Source organism: Danio aesculapii, chromosome 8, assembly GCF_903798145.1.
Source record: "Danio aesculapii chromosome 8, fDanAes4.1, whole genome shotgun sequence".
Classification (NCBI taxonomy): Eukaryota; Metazoa; Chordata; class Actinopteri; order Cypriniformes; family Danionidae; genus Danio; species Danio aesculapii.
The window spans coordinates 46,158,814-46,177,743 of NC_079442.1; the positions used below are offsets into that span (position 1 = coordinate 46,158,814).

The following is an 18,930-nucleotide window of genomic DNA, read 5'->3' on the forward strand; positions in this document are numbered from 1 at the left end:
AAATGTTATGTACACGAAATATATATAGTTGACCAGCAAGAAATTAAAGATGATTTGTATCAGGAAAAAAAGAGGAGAAATGGCTTTGGGGTTTGAACGTTAATATTCTCTATAAAGAGTTCTCTCAGTAATGAGGTTTTGTATGTATTTTTTTGCCTTTTTGTCTAGGTGACACTTTAATAAGAATTTTGTATAAGACCGTTACATAAGGGTGAAGCATGGATTTTTGTGAGGAATATTTAATGACCTGTTGTATTATATTACAAAATAAATGCACACAAGAGGTGGTCATTTGGCCATAATATTATTTTAGAACTGAACTGTTTAATTCAACAGACCAAAGGTGGTGATCTTGCTTTTTAAAGATGCTTCTAATCAAATGTTTTGTCTTGATATTTGACAAGCTTTTACCCTTAAAATACTTGTAACACACCGGCCCTACTGCACCAAACCCGGTCTGAGCTGGTATGGAACCAGCGGTTCTTTGTATGGGAGTTGGTTGCTCTAACAAGGAGGCTAAAGACCTTGGCCTATAGCATCTGTCGCTAGAGCACCTTTTGAGGTCAGAGGAGTGAGGTTTACCTGCATAGCACTTTGCTAGCTGGTCTCTGTTACACTCACCCTGCTAAACCTCACTTCCATCCCGGACGAGCCCCCACGTGTAACCCTCCTTGGTGCACCCAACCCGTTCTGAGCTGGGATCGAACTGGCAATTCTTTGTATGCGAGTTGGTTGCTCTAACAAGGAGGCTAAAGACCATGGCCTCTAGCGACAGATGCTAGAGCACCTTTAGAGGTCAGAGGAGTGAGGTTTACCTGCATAGCACTTTGCTAGCTGGCCTCTGCTTCACTCATCCCCCTAAACATCACTCCCGTCCCGGAAGGGTCCTCACCTTTAACCCACCGATCCTACTGCACCCATCCCAGTCTGAGCTGGGATGGAACTGGCAATTCTTTGTATCCGAGTTGGTTGCTCTAACAAGGAGGCCGCAGACCATAACCTTTAGCATCTGTTGCTAGAGCATCTTTAGAGGTCAAGAGAAGTGAGGTTTACCAGACCACACACTAGCTAATTGGTGGAAAGGAGACAGAGTGAAGAAGCCAAGTATGATATGGGGATGGTTAGGAGGCCATGATGAATAGGCAAATTTTGGCAGGATCCCAGGGTAGGACATTCTGGGATTTTTAACGACCAGAGAGAGTCAGGACTCGGTCTTATCCGAAAGACGGCACTCACAGTATAGAGTCCCTATCAATATACTGGGGCAAAAGGACCTACACAGACCACAGGTTGAGCACTCCCTGCTGGTCTCACTAACACCACTTTTGGCAGCAAGCTAGCTTTTACATGTGGTCTCCATCCAGTTAATGACTAATTGCAGCCCATACAGTCATTGGTGCAGCCCTACTTGGCTTCAGTGGGCTACCATATGAAAGTTGGAAGAGAGCTAGCTGCCGGTTAAATATATACAGCAGTGTAAATTAGGTTTATATGTGAACTGTGTTTGTAGGGGGAGTAAATTTAAATTAGTTTACACCATATATGAGACTTGTGCACTTTAATTTTGTTGCTTTAGAAACTTGCTTTGAATTTTATTTAGTTTATGGTCTAACTGGCCTACAGAAATTGCTTTAAATAAACGTCCCATTACGGTAGCCTACATCGTTACTATTGAGTTCTGTTATTTATATATTTTTGACAGCTTGTTGTCTTTTATTCATGATTGGTTTTGTTTATATTATGTTCATATTATAGTCTTTAAAGTATAAAATTCAAAGCTCACTTATACTACAGCATTTAAAGTACACAAGTCTCATAAATGGTGCAGATTGATTTAAGTTCACTCCCTATACAAATACAGGTTTAAAAAGTCATTTATTATTTATGCTGATGTATCTTGCTCTATATAGAGTAAGTTAGCAAATTTATTTGACTGTAGCTTCGTCAGAGCAGGTTTACAACAACGATACAACAACGGAACTATTCGTCAGCCAATCAGACTAGATAAAATCTAATATATACTACGCAATGACTTTTAAACCTTGAACACAAGGAAATCGCATTTATTTAAGTGTCACCTGATACATACGAATCAATAAATCGGCTAACAAACGTAAACGCAGATCAGTATGGTAGGTATACATAGACGAGCGATGAGAAAAGTAACACGATCCACGTGACAGCTCTCGTTTGTTTATGGGTTAATAGTTCTGTTAAAAAACGTAATATTTAAATTGATTTAAATTATATGTTAAGCATATTTTTTATTTTAAAATATGAGGTTATTGAGTCCTAAATAACGGCGCGCTCTCATAATAATACAGTTTGACTTCATTTGCTTGCCGTACAGAAATCTCCATGACAACTGCAAGTCGCCTCAGCGGAGCATCGTCTTATTTCTCGCAATAAATGCCCCTTCAGCTCGCAAGTGATTGCTTTAACTTATCTTTTTATTTTGTCTTTGTCAAATAACGGCTTGGAATATATGTCAGTCTATTCATTGAGACATAAAACAGATTTTTATTTCTGTTTTGCTAGCCAGCTAGTCTTGTAGCATCGGAATGGACCAGTACAGTATTTTGGGCCGGATTGGGGAAGGAGCTCACGGGATTGTTTTTAAAGCCAAACATATCGAGGTAAAAGTGGATTATGCCATGTTTATCTTCATTTATTTAATGTAATTAGACCGTTTTCTAACGAAATGCCTATGTGTACTTAATCTGCTCAGACAGGAGAGACGGTGGCTTTGAAAAAAGTGGCTCTGCGAAGACTTGAAGATGGCATCCCGAACCAGGCGTTAAGAGAAATTAAAGCCCTGCAAGAGATTGAGGACAACCAATATGTGAGATATGATCATTGCTTATTTCTCAAACCTGTGCAGTGGAGAATGAAGAGAATCTATTTTGCATAAAACGTGTTGTAACTAGTTCTATGCAGCTCATATTCGGTGAATATGGGCAACATAAGGAAAAAATCGTTTGGTAAATAATAATTATACATACATACATACATACATACATACATAAGCAAATACAAGTAGATAAAAAGTCCCTTACATCAATTGTATTTTTATACTATTGTATAAATGTGTGTGTGTATATATATATATATATATATATATATATATATATATATATATATATATATATATATATATATATAGATAGATAGATAGATAGATAGATAGATACACACACATACACTGGCGATAAAAATTAGAGAACAATTGAATAATTCTGAAATAATGTCGTCTTAACTGCTCAACAGTTGGAGTTTTTGTCCCATCTATACTATTCTCCTCTGACCTCTGGCATCTACAAGGCATTTGCCCCCACATAACTGCCGCTCACTGGATATTTTCTCTATTTCAGACTATTCTCTGTAAACCCTAGAGATGGTTGTGCGTGATAATCCCTGTAGATCAGCAGTTTCTGAAATACTCAGACCAGCCCATCTGGCACCAACAACCATGCCATGTTCAAAGTCACGTAAATCCCCTTTCTTCCTCATTCTGATGCTCAGTTTGAACTGCAGCAGGTCATCTTGACCATGTCTACATGCCTAAATGCATTGAGCTGCTGCCATGTGATTAGATATTTGCCTTAACAAGCAGTTGGACAGGTGTACCTAATAAAGTGGCTGGTGAGTGTGGTATATATATATATATATATATATATATATATAATGATTGTTTTATGAAACAGTGGACCCAGAATAGGACTTTTGAATTCACTTTGGATTACTGAGTTAAAATCGCAGTCATGGCAAAGTCAGAATTGCCACAAAAAACTTTGTGCAATGTATTGATTATTACTTTTATCTTTATGTAATAATTTCAAATTTTCATGTCATTTTGATTTAGCAAAGTATGATTTTTGTTTGGATATGTGGTGGAGGTCGGCTTTCCACAGAGAATCCACTGAAGCAGATTTATGTTAGGTATATAATATAAATATAACAGATATACAGTTGAAGAATTGCTAGCCCTGCTGAATTATTAGCCCCCTCTATATTTGTTTCCGCAATTACTGTTTAACGGAAAGAAGATTTTTTCAAGACATTTCTAAACATAATAGCTTTAATAACTCATTTCTAATAACTGAATTCTTTTATCTTTGCCTTGATGACAGTAAATAATATTTGACTAGATATTTTTTAAGACTACTATTCAGCTTAAAGTGCAATTTAAAGGTTTAACTAGGGTAATTAGGCAAGTCATTGTATAACGATGGTTTGTTTTGTAGACAATCAAAAAAAAATTACTTAAGGGGGCTAATAATATTGACCTTAAAATGCTTTTTAAAAATTAAAACAGCTTTTATTTTAGGTGAAATAAAACAAATAAGACTTTCTCCAGATGAAAAAACAATTATAGGAAATACTGTGAAAAATTCCTTGCTCTGTTAAACATCATTTGGGAAATATTTGAAAATGAAAACATAAAAATCACAGGAGCTCTAATAATTTAGACTGCAACTGTATATGTTATCTTTTTTCAATTTCATCATATGTCATAAATGCTTGTATCGTCTGTATAGGTGGTAAAGCTGAAAGATGTCTTCCCTCATGGCACAGGCTTTGTGCTTGTGTTCGAGTACATGTTATCAGATCTGTCAGAAGTCATAAGGAATTCCCAGCGTCCTCTCACCGCGTCCCAGGTCAAAAGTTATATGATGATGCTGCTGAAAGGAGTGGCTTTCTGCCACGAGAACTCCATCATGCACAGGGTGAGTCTGTGTTCCTGTGTTCAACATTTTTGTGTGTTTATGTATCTATGCTTCTTATGTTTTTGTATGTGTGTATGTAGGATCTGAAGCCTGCAAACCTTCTGATCAGCTCGACTGGTCATCTGAAAATCGCTGACTTTGGTCTGGCTAGGCTTTTTTCCAACGAAGGAGATCGTCTTTACAGTCACCAAGTGGCCACCAGGTGAGTTTACTTGAGTCTGTTCGAGATAAAGCCGAAATCATATGCCTAAAACATTTGTTGTGCTATTTTTCAGATGGTACAGAGCACCAGAACTTTTATACGGTGCCCGAAAATATGATGAAGGAGTTGATCTCTGGTAATACAATTTTTTTTGTAGTTTATTCTTCAAATGGACATGAAATCATAACAATTTATAAGATTGCAGTGTTTTTTTATTGTAAAAATACTTAAAATAAAAATTAAAATTAAAATACTTAAAAAAATGAAAACGTTCATAATATAAAACAATATTCCTGTAAAATTGTAATTATCTTTCAAATATTTCCCAAATGTTGCTTAAAGGAGATTTTTAAACATAATAGTTTTAATAACTATTTTCTAATAACTAATTTATTTTGTCTTTGCCATGATGACAGTACATAATATTTTAATAATAATTTTGCATGATACTTGTATTAACTGGGTTAATTAGTTTAACTAGGCAAGTTGAGTTAATTATGCATGTCGTTGGACAACAGTGGCTACATTCATACATTCATTTATTTTCTTTTCGGCTTAGTCCCTTTATTAATCTGGGGTCGCCACAGTGAAATGAACCGCCAACTTATCTAGCTTATTTTACACAGCGGATGCCCTTCCAGCTGCAACCCATCAATGGGAAATATCCATACACACTCATTCACGCACATACAATACGAACAATTTAGCTTACCCAATTTACCTATACCACGTCTTTGGACTTGTGGTTGAAACCAGAGCACCCGGAGGAAACCCACGCAAACATGGGGAGAACATGCAAACTCCACACAGAAATGCTAGCTGACCCAGTCGGGGCTCGAACCAGTGACCTTCTTGCTGTGAGGCGATTGTGCTACCCACTGTGCCGCCATGCTGATAGTATCTACAGAACAAACCAATTTAAAAAAGTATTTCTTAAGAGGGCTAATAATAATAAAAATAATAACCTAAAAAATTAAAAACTGCTTTCATTCCAACCAAATAAGAAATAAGACTTTCTCTAGAATATAATAGGAAACACTGTAAAAGTTACATACATAACTTATGTGCATATGTGAAAATATATATATAAAAAATACAGTTTCACAGGAGTGCTGATTATTTTGTTACCCCATTCCCCAAAGCATCCAAACAAATCAGTTGTACTGGTAAAAATGTTGTAAAAATGTACATGTGCAGATCAATCAGTAGAATCGGAGGTATTTCTTGCTTGTGGTGATATTTGGTTATTTTCCAGAAACAGATCATACATTTTATTGTAGTTTTTTAGTTTGCCTTTTATATGTTATTCTTTCTAGTGCAATAGGATGTGATATATTGTGTATGAAACATCAATCAGTTCCCAATGGATTCAACAATTCATCACAATAAAGATATATGGGTCAATACACCTGGTTGTTAATCTATGCACAATAATTTTTATCTGATTTGAACATCTTCTCAAACGAGGAGAAGTTTTGGTACAACGCTTGACAGAAAGAATTGCCAACAGTAATTTCATAATGACAGTCATCCTTTCACTTAAGTGTCCACTAGATGGCAGTAGTGTCATTTTACATCATCCAGTCTCAGTGCATCTTTTCTGGCTTGTTTCAGGGCTGTGGGCTGCATTTTCGGAGAGCTTTTGAATAACTCTCCACTTTTCCCTGGGGAGAATGACATTGAACAGTTGTGCTGTGTGCTCCGAGTGCTGGGAACTCCTAACCAGAAAGTCTGGCCAGTGAGCTTTACACAACGGTTCATCAATACTATTGACCTTATTCTTCACATGTCACTATTGTAATATTTTTGGCTCGATACTTCCGGTCTCATTCACTTCCATTGATTACAGACATTAAAAACAGCTCGTTGTGCTGCTTGATGTTGTAAACAGACATTTTCCTATTACATTATCCTACTTTTTCTGTATAGTCATGAACACACTTATTTGTGGAGCAAGTAGCATGACGGTTTTCTGCTGTTTATTATTCCTAGTCATTTCTCCCATAGGCAACTGAATCGGAAAAACAAGCGCACTGCCACATCGCAGAATAAGGTTAATACAAAATAAAATGAAACATAGTAGCTGAACGAATCCCCTAAATGCCTGTCATGTTGATTTATCAAATTTAGGAGATAACCGAACTGCCAGACTACAACAAGATCACATTTAAAGAAAACCCACCCATTCCTTTAGAGGAGATCGTACCTGACACGTCACCACAAGCTGTAGACCTGCTGAAGAAGTTTTTGGTCTATCCATCAAAACAGAGGATCAGTGCTAGACAGGTGCGCATGGAAAGACTGATTAACTCCAATACACTTACACTCAAAACATTCTTATTTAAAATGAGCTAAAACAGCACAATTATTGATTATTTATTGACAATTGTTTTGTTTAATCCACTTAAATTTGTAAAAAATGTAATTTATAAATTAATTTAATCCCTAATGTTGTCCCAACACAAATTAAGATAACTTAATCGTTTTTACAAATTTAAGTGGTTTGAACATAAAACAATTAAGTTGTCCCCAAACTAAGAATTGTGTTGTTTTGACTCATTTTAAATGGGTAGTTTGAACAAGCAGCAAAAGTATTTTTTGAGTGTACATTAAAGCTTAGTTCATCCTAAAATGAAAATTCTGTTATTAATTATCCCACCCCAATGTTGTTCCAGACCTTATGAGATCTATGTTCATCTTGGTAACACAAATTAAGATATTTTAGGTGAAATACGAGAGATCCCTCATTCTCCATAGACAACATACTAAAAACATCCTCAAAACAGACCATATGCCTTCGGTTCAATCAGAATATTATCAAACTACAAAATTACTTTTGTGCACACATAAAACAAAAATAAAATAAAAAAATGACTTGGTTCAGCAGCTTCTTCTCATCAGTGTCAGTATATTGAGCATATTTATGTTTTGGTCTTGATTTTCACCTCTGACCTTGTATGCGCCTATGCTTTGTTTTGAACTGAAAGTTGCACGCGGGCAGCTGGAGGTTATACGTCACTGCACAGTGCTCATGAATGTGGCATGCGCAATATACTGACACTGAGGAGAAGAAACTGTTGAATAAAGTAGTTTTTTTTTTTTATTTACACAAAACTTTTCTTGTCGCTTGATAATATTCTGAGTGAACCACTGAAGGCATATAGTCTGTTTTGAGGAGGTTTTTTGATATTATTATGGGCTTGGAAAGGGACCATTGCAGTCAATGGAGGATGCGGGAGCTCTCAGATTTCACCTAAAATATTTTCATTTGTTTTCTGAAGATAAACAAAGGTTTTGTTCATCAGGGGATTGTAAATGAGATGAGAGTTAAGTGATTAATAACCGAAATAAAATTTTTGGGTAAACTAACGCTAACTCTTTTGTACTGTTCAAATTGACTACCCTCTCGTTATGTTGGGGGCTGTTTTTGTCCCATTGACTTCCATTATAATGACATTTTTTGATTGCAAAGCCATAATAGCATATAATCATGTATTCATGACTGTTGGTAGGTTTCCCTGCTGGGAAGAAGTCAGATGTGTCATTTTACTGTTGATCATCAGTTCGCAGGATTAATGTTTTTAGATACGCCTGTGCAAAAAAGTTTCCGGCTTTCATATGGAGTTCTGTGCAGTAAAACAGCAGATTATAGTGTGTGTGTGCATATATACACTTACTGTTTACTATGTTCTGAGCTCCTTATGTTGCTGAGCTCCTTATTTTGATTTTTTCAGACATATCAAGATAACTGTGCAAAGTTCTCTTTCTCTCTCAAACACACACATATACACACACCCAACTCCAAATAGAAGCCAGAGATTACACTTTTTTTGTACTGCATCTGATGATCAACAGTAAAAAAAAATAAGAACTTTTACCTCTTCCCAACAGAGAAAACCAGCAACAATCAAGAATGCGTGATTATATGCTGTCAAGATTTTTGCAATCAAAAAATGTCATTATAATGGAAGTCAATGAGGCAAAATTACAGCCACGGATATAATGAAAGGGTAGTCAATTTGCCCCGAATGTATTGAGTTTTTTTTTTTTAATTTCAAAGCATTTCTGAAAATATGTGTCAAAATGAGATTTGTCACCAAAAAACACTCAATTTGATGAAACGCAGAGAAAATTGTGGCCAAATTAAGACTCAAAATCACCCCAGAGTGTATGAACACATCCCCAACAGCACACAAGGGTTAAATCAGTCATCCAACTCCAATGCACTCATATTAACACTGTTGCTTTCCCCAGGCTTTACTCCATCCTTATTTCTTCACGGATCCGCTCCCGGCTCATCATTCAGAGCTGCCCATTCCTCAGCGTGGAGGAAAACACTCCAGACAGCGCATGCAGCCGCCTCATGAGTTCACCGTCGATCGGCCTTTACACGAGAGTGTGGTAGACCCAAGTCTCATCCAGAAGCACGCCAGGAGCTGTTCGTGACACCCACATGAGCAGAAATGTCAGGGTTTGTATTTCGTTTCACAGCAGAAAGCGGCACATTTACAGTCATACATGATCGTTTCATTTTTAAAGGATTAAGGGACAAAATGCTAAAAATATTACAAGTTATTTAAATTTGAGTCCGCATGAACTGGAAGCTGCAACCATTTTCTTTTGGTATTGTGATGCAGCTCTTTTAGAAACAGAATATCAAATGTTAAAACAGTGGGCGTGGCTTGTTTTTTCTACTGTGAGCTGATTGGATGTAGTTAAGTAGGCATTTCATTCAGAAAGATCAGGAAAAGGTTTGGGGAGAATTATTATTACCTCTTGTTATTAACAGACACCTCCTGCTTCACCATTTCTGTTTGTTGTCAAAACTGATAGTAGGAGGGGCGTGGTTAAGTATGTTAGCCACGCCCAATACCTCAGACAAACGTGATCTGAGAATTTGACTCAGAATTTACCACATCAATTTACAAGGGCAAACCATTTTTTTCTAAATGACATGCAAAGATTAATTGTTCACCACAAAACTAGCAATGTGAGCTAATAAAATCATATAGTTAGTTTTGAATTCATTTGTACTTTTAAGAATTTGTTAAATGCTTGATTCTTATTGGCTCATGAATATTATAGTTTCCATACTAGATTAGTATGGATTACATTATCAAGTTATTTCGCAGCCTACAAGTCAAAAATCAATTCAAAACCAACAGCTTTGGATTATACATGCAAAAGTGGTTTTAAGACAAAAAAAAATGTACAAATATTGAAATAAAAAACACTTATTAACAATGTCTTTAGGTGTGTTAACTAATATAAGTGCAATATTTGACTTTGGTTTATTTAATAACTGGAGAATAATCCAGATTTAAGGTTGAATTGTGTAACGTTGGTTTGTTCTGTAGACAATCGAAAAAATATTGCTAAAGGGGGCTAATAATATTGACCTTAAAATGGTTTTAAAAAATGTAAACTGCTTTTATTCTAGCCGAAATAAAACAAATTAGACTTTCTCCAGAAGAAAAAATATTATAGGAAATACTGTGAAAAATTCCTTGCTCTGTTAGATATCATTTGTGAAATATAAGAATAAGAACGAAAGGAGGGCGAATCAATTTGACTTCAACTGTATATTGATTATACAATGTTTAAGTTGTGCTTTTTATGAAGGCTTTTTTCTGTCTAGCTTTACTGTCTTGTGATATGAGAAGCTTCATAAAACATTTCTATTTAAATAAAGTAAAATGGGATGAAAGTAAAATTTCTAGCATAAAAAGCTATGATTTAGATAATAACAACACATACTAGTTTTAGAAATACCATAGTATTATGAATACGGCCAGACAGAATCTGCTGACATTTTTTGCTATTTCTGTGGAGAATTTTGTACAACATCTGAGGATTTATGCAGAATAATTTTAGTATCATAACTAAAAACTTAATATATGAAATAAAAAGAATACATGGTAACTTTTATTTAATGTTTACAATGCAAATCCAATTAGATCCACTTCATAGGTAAACAAAGCAAGTCTCTTATATAATATATCTACTAAAAGACAGAAAATACTACTATAAAAACTGTATTGTAAACAAATCAAATAAACATTTTAATATTACTATTTTTACATCACAATAATATTAGTGAAATTAATTAAAAAACTGAATAAATTTAAATTTACACACATTTACACAAGTAAAAAAGAGACTCAATGATGGGCTGAAAATCTGCGCAGATTCCGTGTGGGCCTAACCACGACTTATTTTGTTATGATGTTGAATAAAATCAATATGACTTACCTAACAATTCCAGAATTTCTTGAAAAAACATTCATGATTTATCACAATGCTCTGTTATAAAGGAATAGGATATATCATGTTTTATTTTTGGTGAATATACCTTGTGAATTCCAAATGCCATGTCCAGCTTAGCTTTTCAGTACTATTTATATATTTATTTAAATTTTGTGAAATATTATTGTGAGTTATGAGATGTGACGTGACTAGTTTTACTTTTTATTTTTATTTTTATTTTTCTGTTCAAATTTGATAAAATATTCCAGGTTTAATTTGTACGCCTACACAGGCTAATTTGACTTGATAGCATCTCACGCTGTTTTACTTACTCCACTTCAGTGGAACTGTAAAATGAGAATGGAAAACATTACTCAACAACCATATCACCTAACACCAGTAACTGAATTTCAGTGATCTGGGTATTATTCAGTTAAACACATCTGTAATAGATAGAAACTTGTGTACAAGTGTGGTCATGCAGCTTTATTAAGAGTTTCATGCAAACAACTAACCGCCAATAAATAGTACACTGCCGTTTAAAAGTTTGGAGTACATATGATTTTTGTAAGTGAAACTGTTGAGCAGGCATGTGTTCAATTTATAACGTTACTTATTTTAGGAGTTCTGAGGAGTTATTTCCTGTAACATTTCAGGAGGAGTTCTGTTTCAAATAAATGCTGTTCTTTTGGACTTCCTGCATTCAGAATAATGTTTATTATCTATGTTATTAATAACCAAAATGTTACACTAGCAGGTCATCATACAAGTGTGATTTCTGAAAAGTCTGGAGTAATGATGCAAAAAAATTCAGTTTGAATCAAAGGACTAAATTATGTAATAACATCTACTATAATAGAATCAGGTTGTTTTAAATGTCAGTAATATTTCACAGTTTTGCTGTATTTTTGATTTACTGAGCATATGTTCATTTTCAATATCTTAAAGGGACAGTTCACCCAAAACTAAACATTTAGTCATCATTTACTTATCGTGCACTTGTTCGAAACCTATTTGAGTTTCTTTTTTCCTATTGAATACAAAAGTAGATATTTTGAAGAATGTTGGAAACCTGTACCCATTGACTTCCATAGCATTTTGTTCATACTATGGATGTCAATGGTTACAGGTTTTTAGCTTTCTCTAAAATGTATTCTTTTGTGTTCAACAGAAGAAAGAACTCATATGGGTTTTGAACCGTCTCCTTAACTTTGTGTAACCCTGTTAATTTACTATGTTCTCCTAATTTCTCCATCTCAGTTTAGCTTATATAGGATCATCACGTTATTGAAAAGCCGAGGAGGAAACTAGTGTTATCAGTGAACATACAAACATTGAGTTTGTATTAATAGTGCTATAAGTTCCATTGTTGCTTTATGGCTGTTGTGATTTTACTATATTCAACAATCTCTCCCTTAATAGTTAACCTCAGCAAATCTGTCTAATTAAAGGGATAATTTACCCAAAAAGTCAAAGTTTTCTTAATGTTAATTCTCTCTCTAGTGGATTCAAACCCCATTTTTTTCTTTTGTTGAACACAAAATAAGTATTTTAAGAAAATGTTAGAAACCTTTTACCATTGACTTCTATAAGAAAATACTCTGGAAGTCAGTGGTTACAGGTTTTCAGCTTTCGTTAAAATATCTTCTCTTGTGTTCAACAGAAGAAAGAAACTCATAAAGGTTTGGAAACATTTAAGGACGTGTAAATACTGAGTAAATGTTACATTTTTAGGTGAACTATCCCTTTAACTTTGTGTAACCCTGTTAATTTACCATATTCTCCTCATTTCTCCATCTCAATTTACCATATAAATGATTATCACATTGTTGAAAAGCCGTGCAGGAAACTAGTGTTATCAGTGAACATGAAAACACATGCAAACCAGTTTCTATTAATAGTGCCATAAGTTGTCCTATTGTTGTTACCTTATGGCTGTTATGATTTTACTATATACTACATGATTCAAAAAACTCTCCCTCAATTGTGTAAATCTGTTTAATTAAAGGGTTAGTTCACTCAAAAATCTAAGTTTTCTAACTATTTACCCTCCCTCTAGTGGATTCAAACCACTTTTATTATTCTTATGTTGAAAACAAAATAAGTTGTTTTGGAAAATGTTAGAAGTCTGTAACCATTGACCTCTAAAGTAGAGGTCAATGGTTACAACATTCTTCATACAGAAGTTTTCAGCATTTTTCAAAGTATCTTCTTTTATGTTCAACAGATGAAATAAAGTCTTAAATGTTTGGAAACCATCCAGGGTATGTAAATACTGAGTAAATTATCATTTTTGGTTGAACTGTCTCCTTAACTTTGTGTAACCCTGTTAATTTACCATATTCTCCTCATTTCTCCTTGTCAATTTACCTTTTATATATGATCATCACAATGTTGTAACGCCGTGGAGGGAAATCAAAGTTCTTACTATTTACTCTCACTCAAGTGGATTTAAAACCACTTTTATTTTTCTTTTATTGCACACAAAATATGTATATATAGTTTTGAAAATATATGAAACATGTGACCATTGACTTCCATAGAATGAAAATGACTATGGAAGCCAATGGTTACAGGCTTTCAGCATTTTTCAAAATATCTTCTTTTGCATTCAACAGACGAAATAAACTTATAAAGGTTTGGAAACATTTGAGGGTGAGTAAATACTGAGTATTTATAATTTATTATAAATGCTGAGTATACTAGCCCTTTTAACTTTGTGTAACCCTGTTAATTTACCATATTCTCCTCATTTCTCTATCTCAGTTTACCTTATATATGATCATCACATTGTTGAAAAGCTGCAGAAGACAATCTAAGTTTTTACTATTTACTCTGACTTCAGTGGTTTCAAACCACTTTTATTTTTCTTTTGTTGAACAAAAAAGAAGTTATTTTGCAAAATGGCAGAAACATGTAACCATTGACTTTCACCGAAAAAAAAAAACTATGGAAGTCAATGAGTTTTCAGCATTTTTCAAATTATGTACTTTTGTGTTCAACAGATGAAATAAACTCATTAAGGTTTGGAAACATTTGAGTATAAGTAAATACTGAGTACATTTTCATTTTTGGGTGAACTATCCCTTTAACTTTGTGTTGCGTGACACTGTTAATTTACCATATTCTCCTCATTTCTCCATCCTAATTTACCTTTTATATTATAATCACATTGTTAAGCTGTGGAGGAAAATAAAAGTTTTCTTACTATTTACTCTCACTTAAGTGGTATTAAGCCATTTTTTTCTTTTGTTAAACACAGAGTAAGTTACTTTGGAAAAATGTTAGAAACCTGTGACAATTGACTTCTATTCAATTCAATTCAATTCACCTTTATTTGTATAGCGCTTTTGCAATGTAGATTGTGTCAAAGCAGCTTCACACAAAAGGTCATAGTAAATAGCAACAGTGTAGTATAGTAGACTTCTATAGTAGGAAAAAAATACTATGAAAGCCAATGCGAAACAAGTTTTAAATATTTTTCAAAATTCATTTGTGTTCAACAGACTAAATAAACTCATCAGTACATTTTAATTTTTGTGTGAACTATCTCTTTAACTTTGTGTAACCCTGCTAATTTACAACATTCTCATTATTTCTCCTTCGCAATTCACCTTGATTATCCCAATTTTCAAAAGCCGTGGAGGAAAATTAAAGTTTTCTTACTATTTACTCTCACTCCAGTGGTTTCAAACCACTTTTATTTTTCCTTTGTTGAACTTAAAATAAGTTTTTATATTTAGAAAATGTTAGAAATAAGTTATTTTGCAAAATGTTAGAAACCTGTGACCATTGACTTTCACAGACATAAGCTCATGAAGGTTTGGAAACATTTGAGGGTGAGTAAATACCTTGTAAAACTTCATTTTTGGGTGAGCTATCCCTTATTGGGTGAACTTTGTGTTGCGTGACACTGTTAATTTACCATATTCTCCTCATTTCTCCATCTCAGTTTACCTTTTGTATTATCATAACCCTGTTAAAAAGCCGTGCAGGAAAATCTAAGTTTTCTTATTTACTCTCCCTCAAGTGGATTTAAACCACTTTTTTTTTTTTTTTTTGTTAAACACAAAATAAGTTCTTTTGGAATATGTTAGAAGCCTGTAACCATTGATTCTATAGTAGGAAAATTACTATGGATGCCAATGGTTTTAAGTCTTCAGCATTTTTCAAAATATCTTCTTTTGTGTTTAACAGATGAAATAAACTATTAAAGGTTTGAGCGTGACTAAATACTGAGTACATTTTCATTTTTGGGCAAACTATCCTTTTAAGTTATTGTAACCCTGTTAATTTACCATATTCTCCTCATTTCTCTATCATAATTTGCCTAATATATAAGATCATCACATTGTTGAAAAGCTTTTCTTACTATTTATTCTCTCTCAAGTGGTTTCACCACATTATTTTTCTTTTGTTGAACACAAAATAAGTTATTTTGGAAAATGATAATATCAAAAATTGACTTTCATATAGGGAAAAATACTATGGAAGTCAATGGTTACAAGTTTTCAGCATTTTTCAAAATATCTTCTTTTGTGTTCAACAGAACCCGAGTCTGAATCATTCACTTGTCACAACCCGGTAAGAGTTTGTTTTTTCTGTTGAACATAAAAGAAGATATTTTGAAAAATGCTGAAAACCTGTAACCATTGACTTCCATAGTATTTGTTTTAGTATAGTATTAGTATTTGTTTTTTAGTAACAGAAGAAAGAAGCTCAAATTGGATATAATGAGTAAATGATGACAGAATTAACAGTTTTGGGTGAACTATCCCTTCAACTTGAACAGATAAATCATCTTTCTGTTGTATTTCAGTCCGTTGTACTTTACATTTTTAGCTAAAACACTCTCTAACACACCGCACAATTCCCTACTCTAATTTCCCTTCAAACTGAATGAACAGAAGGAAAGAAAACGGTACGCTTTGATTAACAAATGACTTCCACGGTCCTGCTCTGTGCATGTGGTCAGGCTCTGTGTGTTTGGAATGATCGCTGCACTTGTCTCTATTTGCATTAGCGCAATCAGCTCAACTGTCCTCTTACGTTACATATTAAGCTGCGCTTTGCATCTTTTATTGGCTTCACTTTCCCTTTTGTTCTGTCAGTGCTTTTTGGCTTTTATCAAGATTTTTTTTTAAGTCGTTGAAATTCATAGTTTATAGTAAGTTAAGGGATGTTTATTTACACTTGCGTTTTTCTATGTGTATTTAAAACAACAACCAATGCGTCAATAAGCTTGAATGTTGTTTGAATTTCAGGATTCTTCCAAATATCTTCTTTTGTGACTGGCAGATAAAGGAAAATCACACAGTAGAGGTGAGTAAATAATAATAATGACAGAGTTTAGCTTTGGTTGTTTGGTTGTTTCTATGTTAGAATGTTTATTTATTTATTCGGGCAAAAAATATTAAATATGCATTATTATTTGTAGTATTATTGCGTTTTTAGCATGATTATTTTAGAAGAGACCCATTTTAAGAGGTCAAAAGGTATTTCCACCAAAAATATTATATTTTCAGACAAATTTAGGATAAAAACTATTTGATAATATATATTTTACATTTTATACTTTACCAGTATTCTTCAAATCATTTTTTTTTTTTTTTGTTTGTTGTTAAAATATAATAACTTATTTTTAATGTATTATTTTTTCTGTGGTATATTATTATTCAATATTTATTTATTTATATATATATATATATATATATATATATATATATATATATTTATATATATATATATATATATATATATATATATATATATATATATATATATATATATATATATATATATATATATATATATATATATATATATATACATACACACACACACACACACACACACACACACTACCGGTCAAAAGTTTGCTGTAAAAAATTTTTTTAAGAAAATTATTCTGTTCATCAAGGCGGCATTTATTTTTAAAAAAATTAATTGTTAAATATTTCTTAATTTTAATTAACTGCTTTCTTATTGTATGTAGTTTCAAATGAAATTATTACTCCAGTCATTATTGCTTTTATTACTGTTACCATTAATAATAATAATTAATATGAGAGTGATTTCTGGAAGATCATGTGACTCTAAAGACTTGAGTAATAAAGATGAATTCATCTTTAAAATCACTGGAATAAATTCATTTATTCATTTTCCTTTCGGCTTAGTCTCTTTATCAATCCGGGGCGGATGCCCTTCCAGCTGCAACCCATCACCAGGAAACACCCATACACTCCTGCATTCACACACATACACCACGGCCAATTTAGCTTACCCAATTCACAGATAGTGCATGTTTTTGGGGTGTGGGGGACACGGGAGCACCCAGAGGAAACCCATGCGAACACGGCGGGAACATGCAAACTCCACACAGAAATGCCAACAGACCCAGCCGTGGCTCGAACTAGCGACCTTCTTGCTGTGAGGTGATCGTGCTATGCACTGTGCCACCCTGACGCCCACTGGAGTAAATGATTGAATTAAATGATAAACTACTTTTGAACAGTTATTTTATTGTGCGATAACATTTCACAATTTCACAATTTGTGCAGTAGTTTTGATCAAATAAATGCAGCCTTGGTGAGCAGGAAAAGCTTATTTTAAGACATTTAAAAATCCTACCGACCCCTATATATATATATATATATATATATATATATATATATATATATATATATATATATATATATATATATATATATATATATATATAGTACAGGTCATAATTATTTTGATTTATTAATTTTTTTCTCATTTTATCAATATTTATTAAATAATAATTCTGATATATTTTTAAATAAATCTTATTTATCTAAAGCTAAATGACTTAAATTGACCTTCGGCTTAGTCCCTTTAATCATCAGGGGTCGCCACAGCGGAATGAACCGCTAACTTATCCAGCATATGTTTTATGGTGCGGATGCCCTTCCAGCTGCAACCCAGTACTGGGAAACACCCATGCACACTCATTCTCACACACACACACACACTCATACACTACAGCCAATTTAGTTTATTCAATTCAGCTATGCCGCATGTGTTTGGACTGTGGGGGAAATCGGAGCACCCGGAAGAAAGCACATGCAAACTCCACACAGAAATGCCAACTGACTCAGCCGAGACTCGAACCAGTGACCTTTTTCTGAGGAGACAGTGCTAACCACTGTGCCATCCGACCTGTATTTAGATTTTTTATTTTCACCAACTTTAAACATTAAAGACACATTATTGCATTAAAAAAAATTACATTTTATGTAAGCAGATATAAGACTTGAGAATTAACTCAAATAAACAGTGCTCAACATATACGAGTAAACCCCTCACAAATCTCTCATTTAAATGAATATTTTCTATAGGAAACTTTACAATATTATATTTGTGCATATACATTAGATTAGCCAGTAATGAAGCCAAATCTGGAGCTTCTCTAACAAAACTTACGATAACAGTCCAAAATTAGTCCACCCAAATTTTATGTTAGGGAAAAATATTGAATAAAAAAGTGTAAAAAGAGCAAAAAACTCAAGAGAAACAAAAAAGTTATAAAACTTTGGTGAAATTTTGTAGTTTGTAATTATATTTCTGCATGAATTTAACTGTATCATCTGTCAATTTCTAAAGATGTTTGGTGACTGAAATATTATTTTAATATATCTGTAAATCTGTTTTGTTCAAATGCACCAAAATACATGACCTATATTCACTGAGAAATTTATATAAATATTAATTTTCAAAATGGGGTGTACT

General features: G+C 33.5%; 1 protein-coding gene across 1 annotated transcript; it reads left to right on the plus strand.

The window, feature by feature from the left end:
- The first annotated feature begins 2,548 nt into the window (after nt 1-2,548).
- cdk20 (cyclin dependent kinase 20) lies at nt 2,549-11,853 on the plus strand. Its single transcript, XM_056464081.1, has 8 exons — nt 2,549-2,636; nt 2,729-2,842; nt 4,539-4,727; nt 4,808-4,929; nt 5,003-5,065; nt 6,544-6,667; nt 7,060-7,215; nt 9,184-11,853. The coding sequence occupies exons 1-8, from the start codon at nt 2,562-2,564 to the stop codon at nt 9,373-9,375; spliced, it is 1,035 nt and encodes a 344-aa protein (XP_056320056.1). The 5' UTR covers nt 2,549-2,561; the 3' UTR covers nt 9,376-11,853.
- The last annotated feature ends 7,077 nt before the right edge of the window (nt 11,854-18,930 follow it).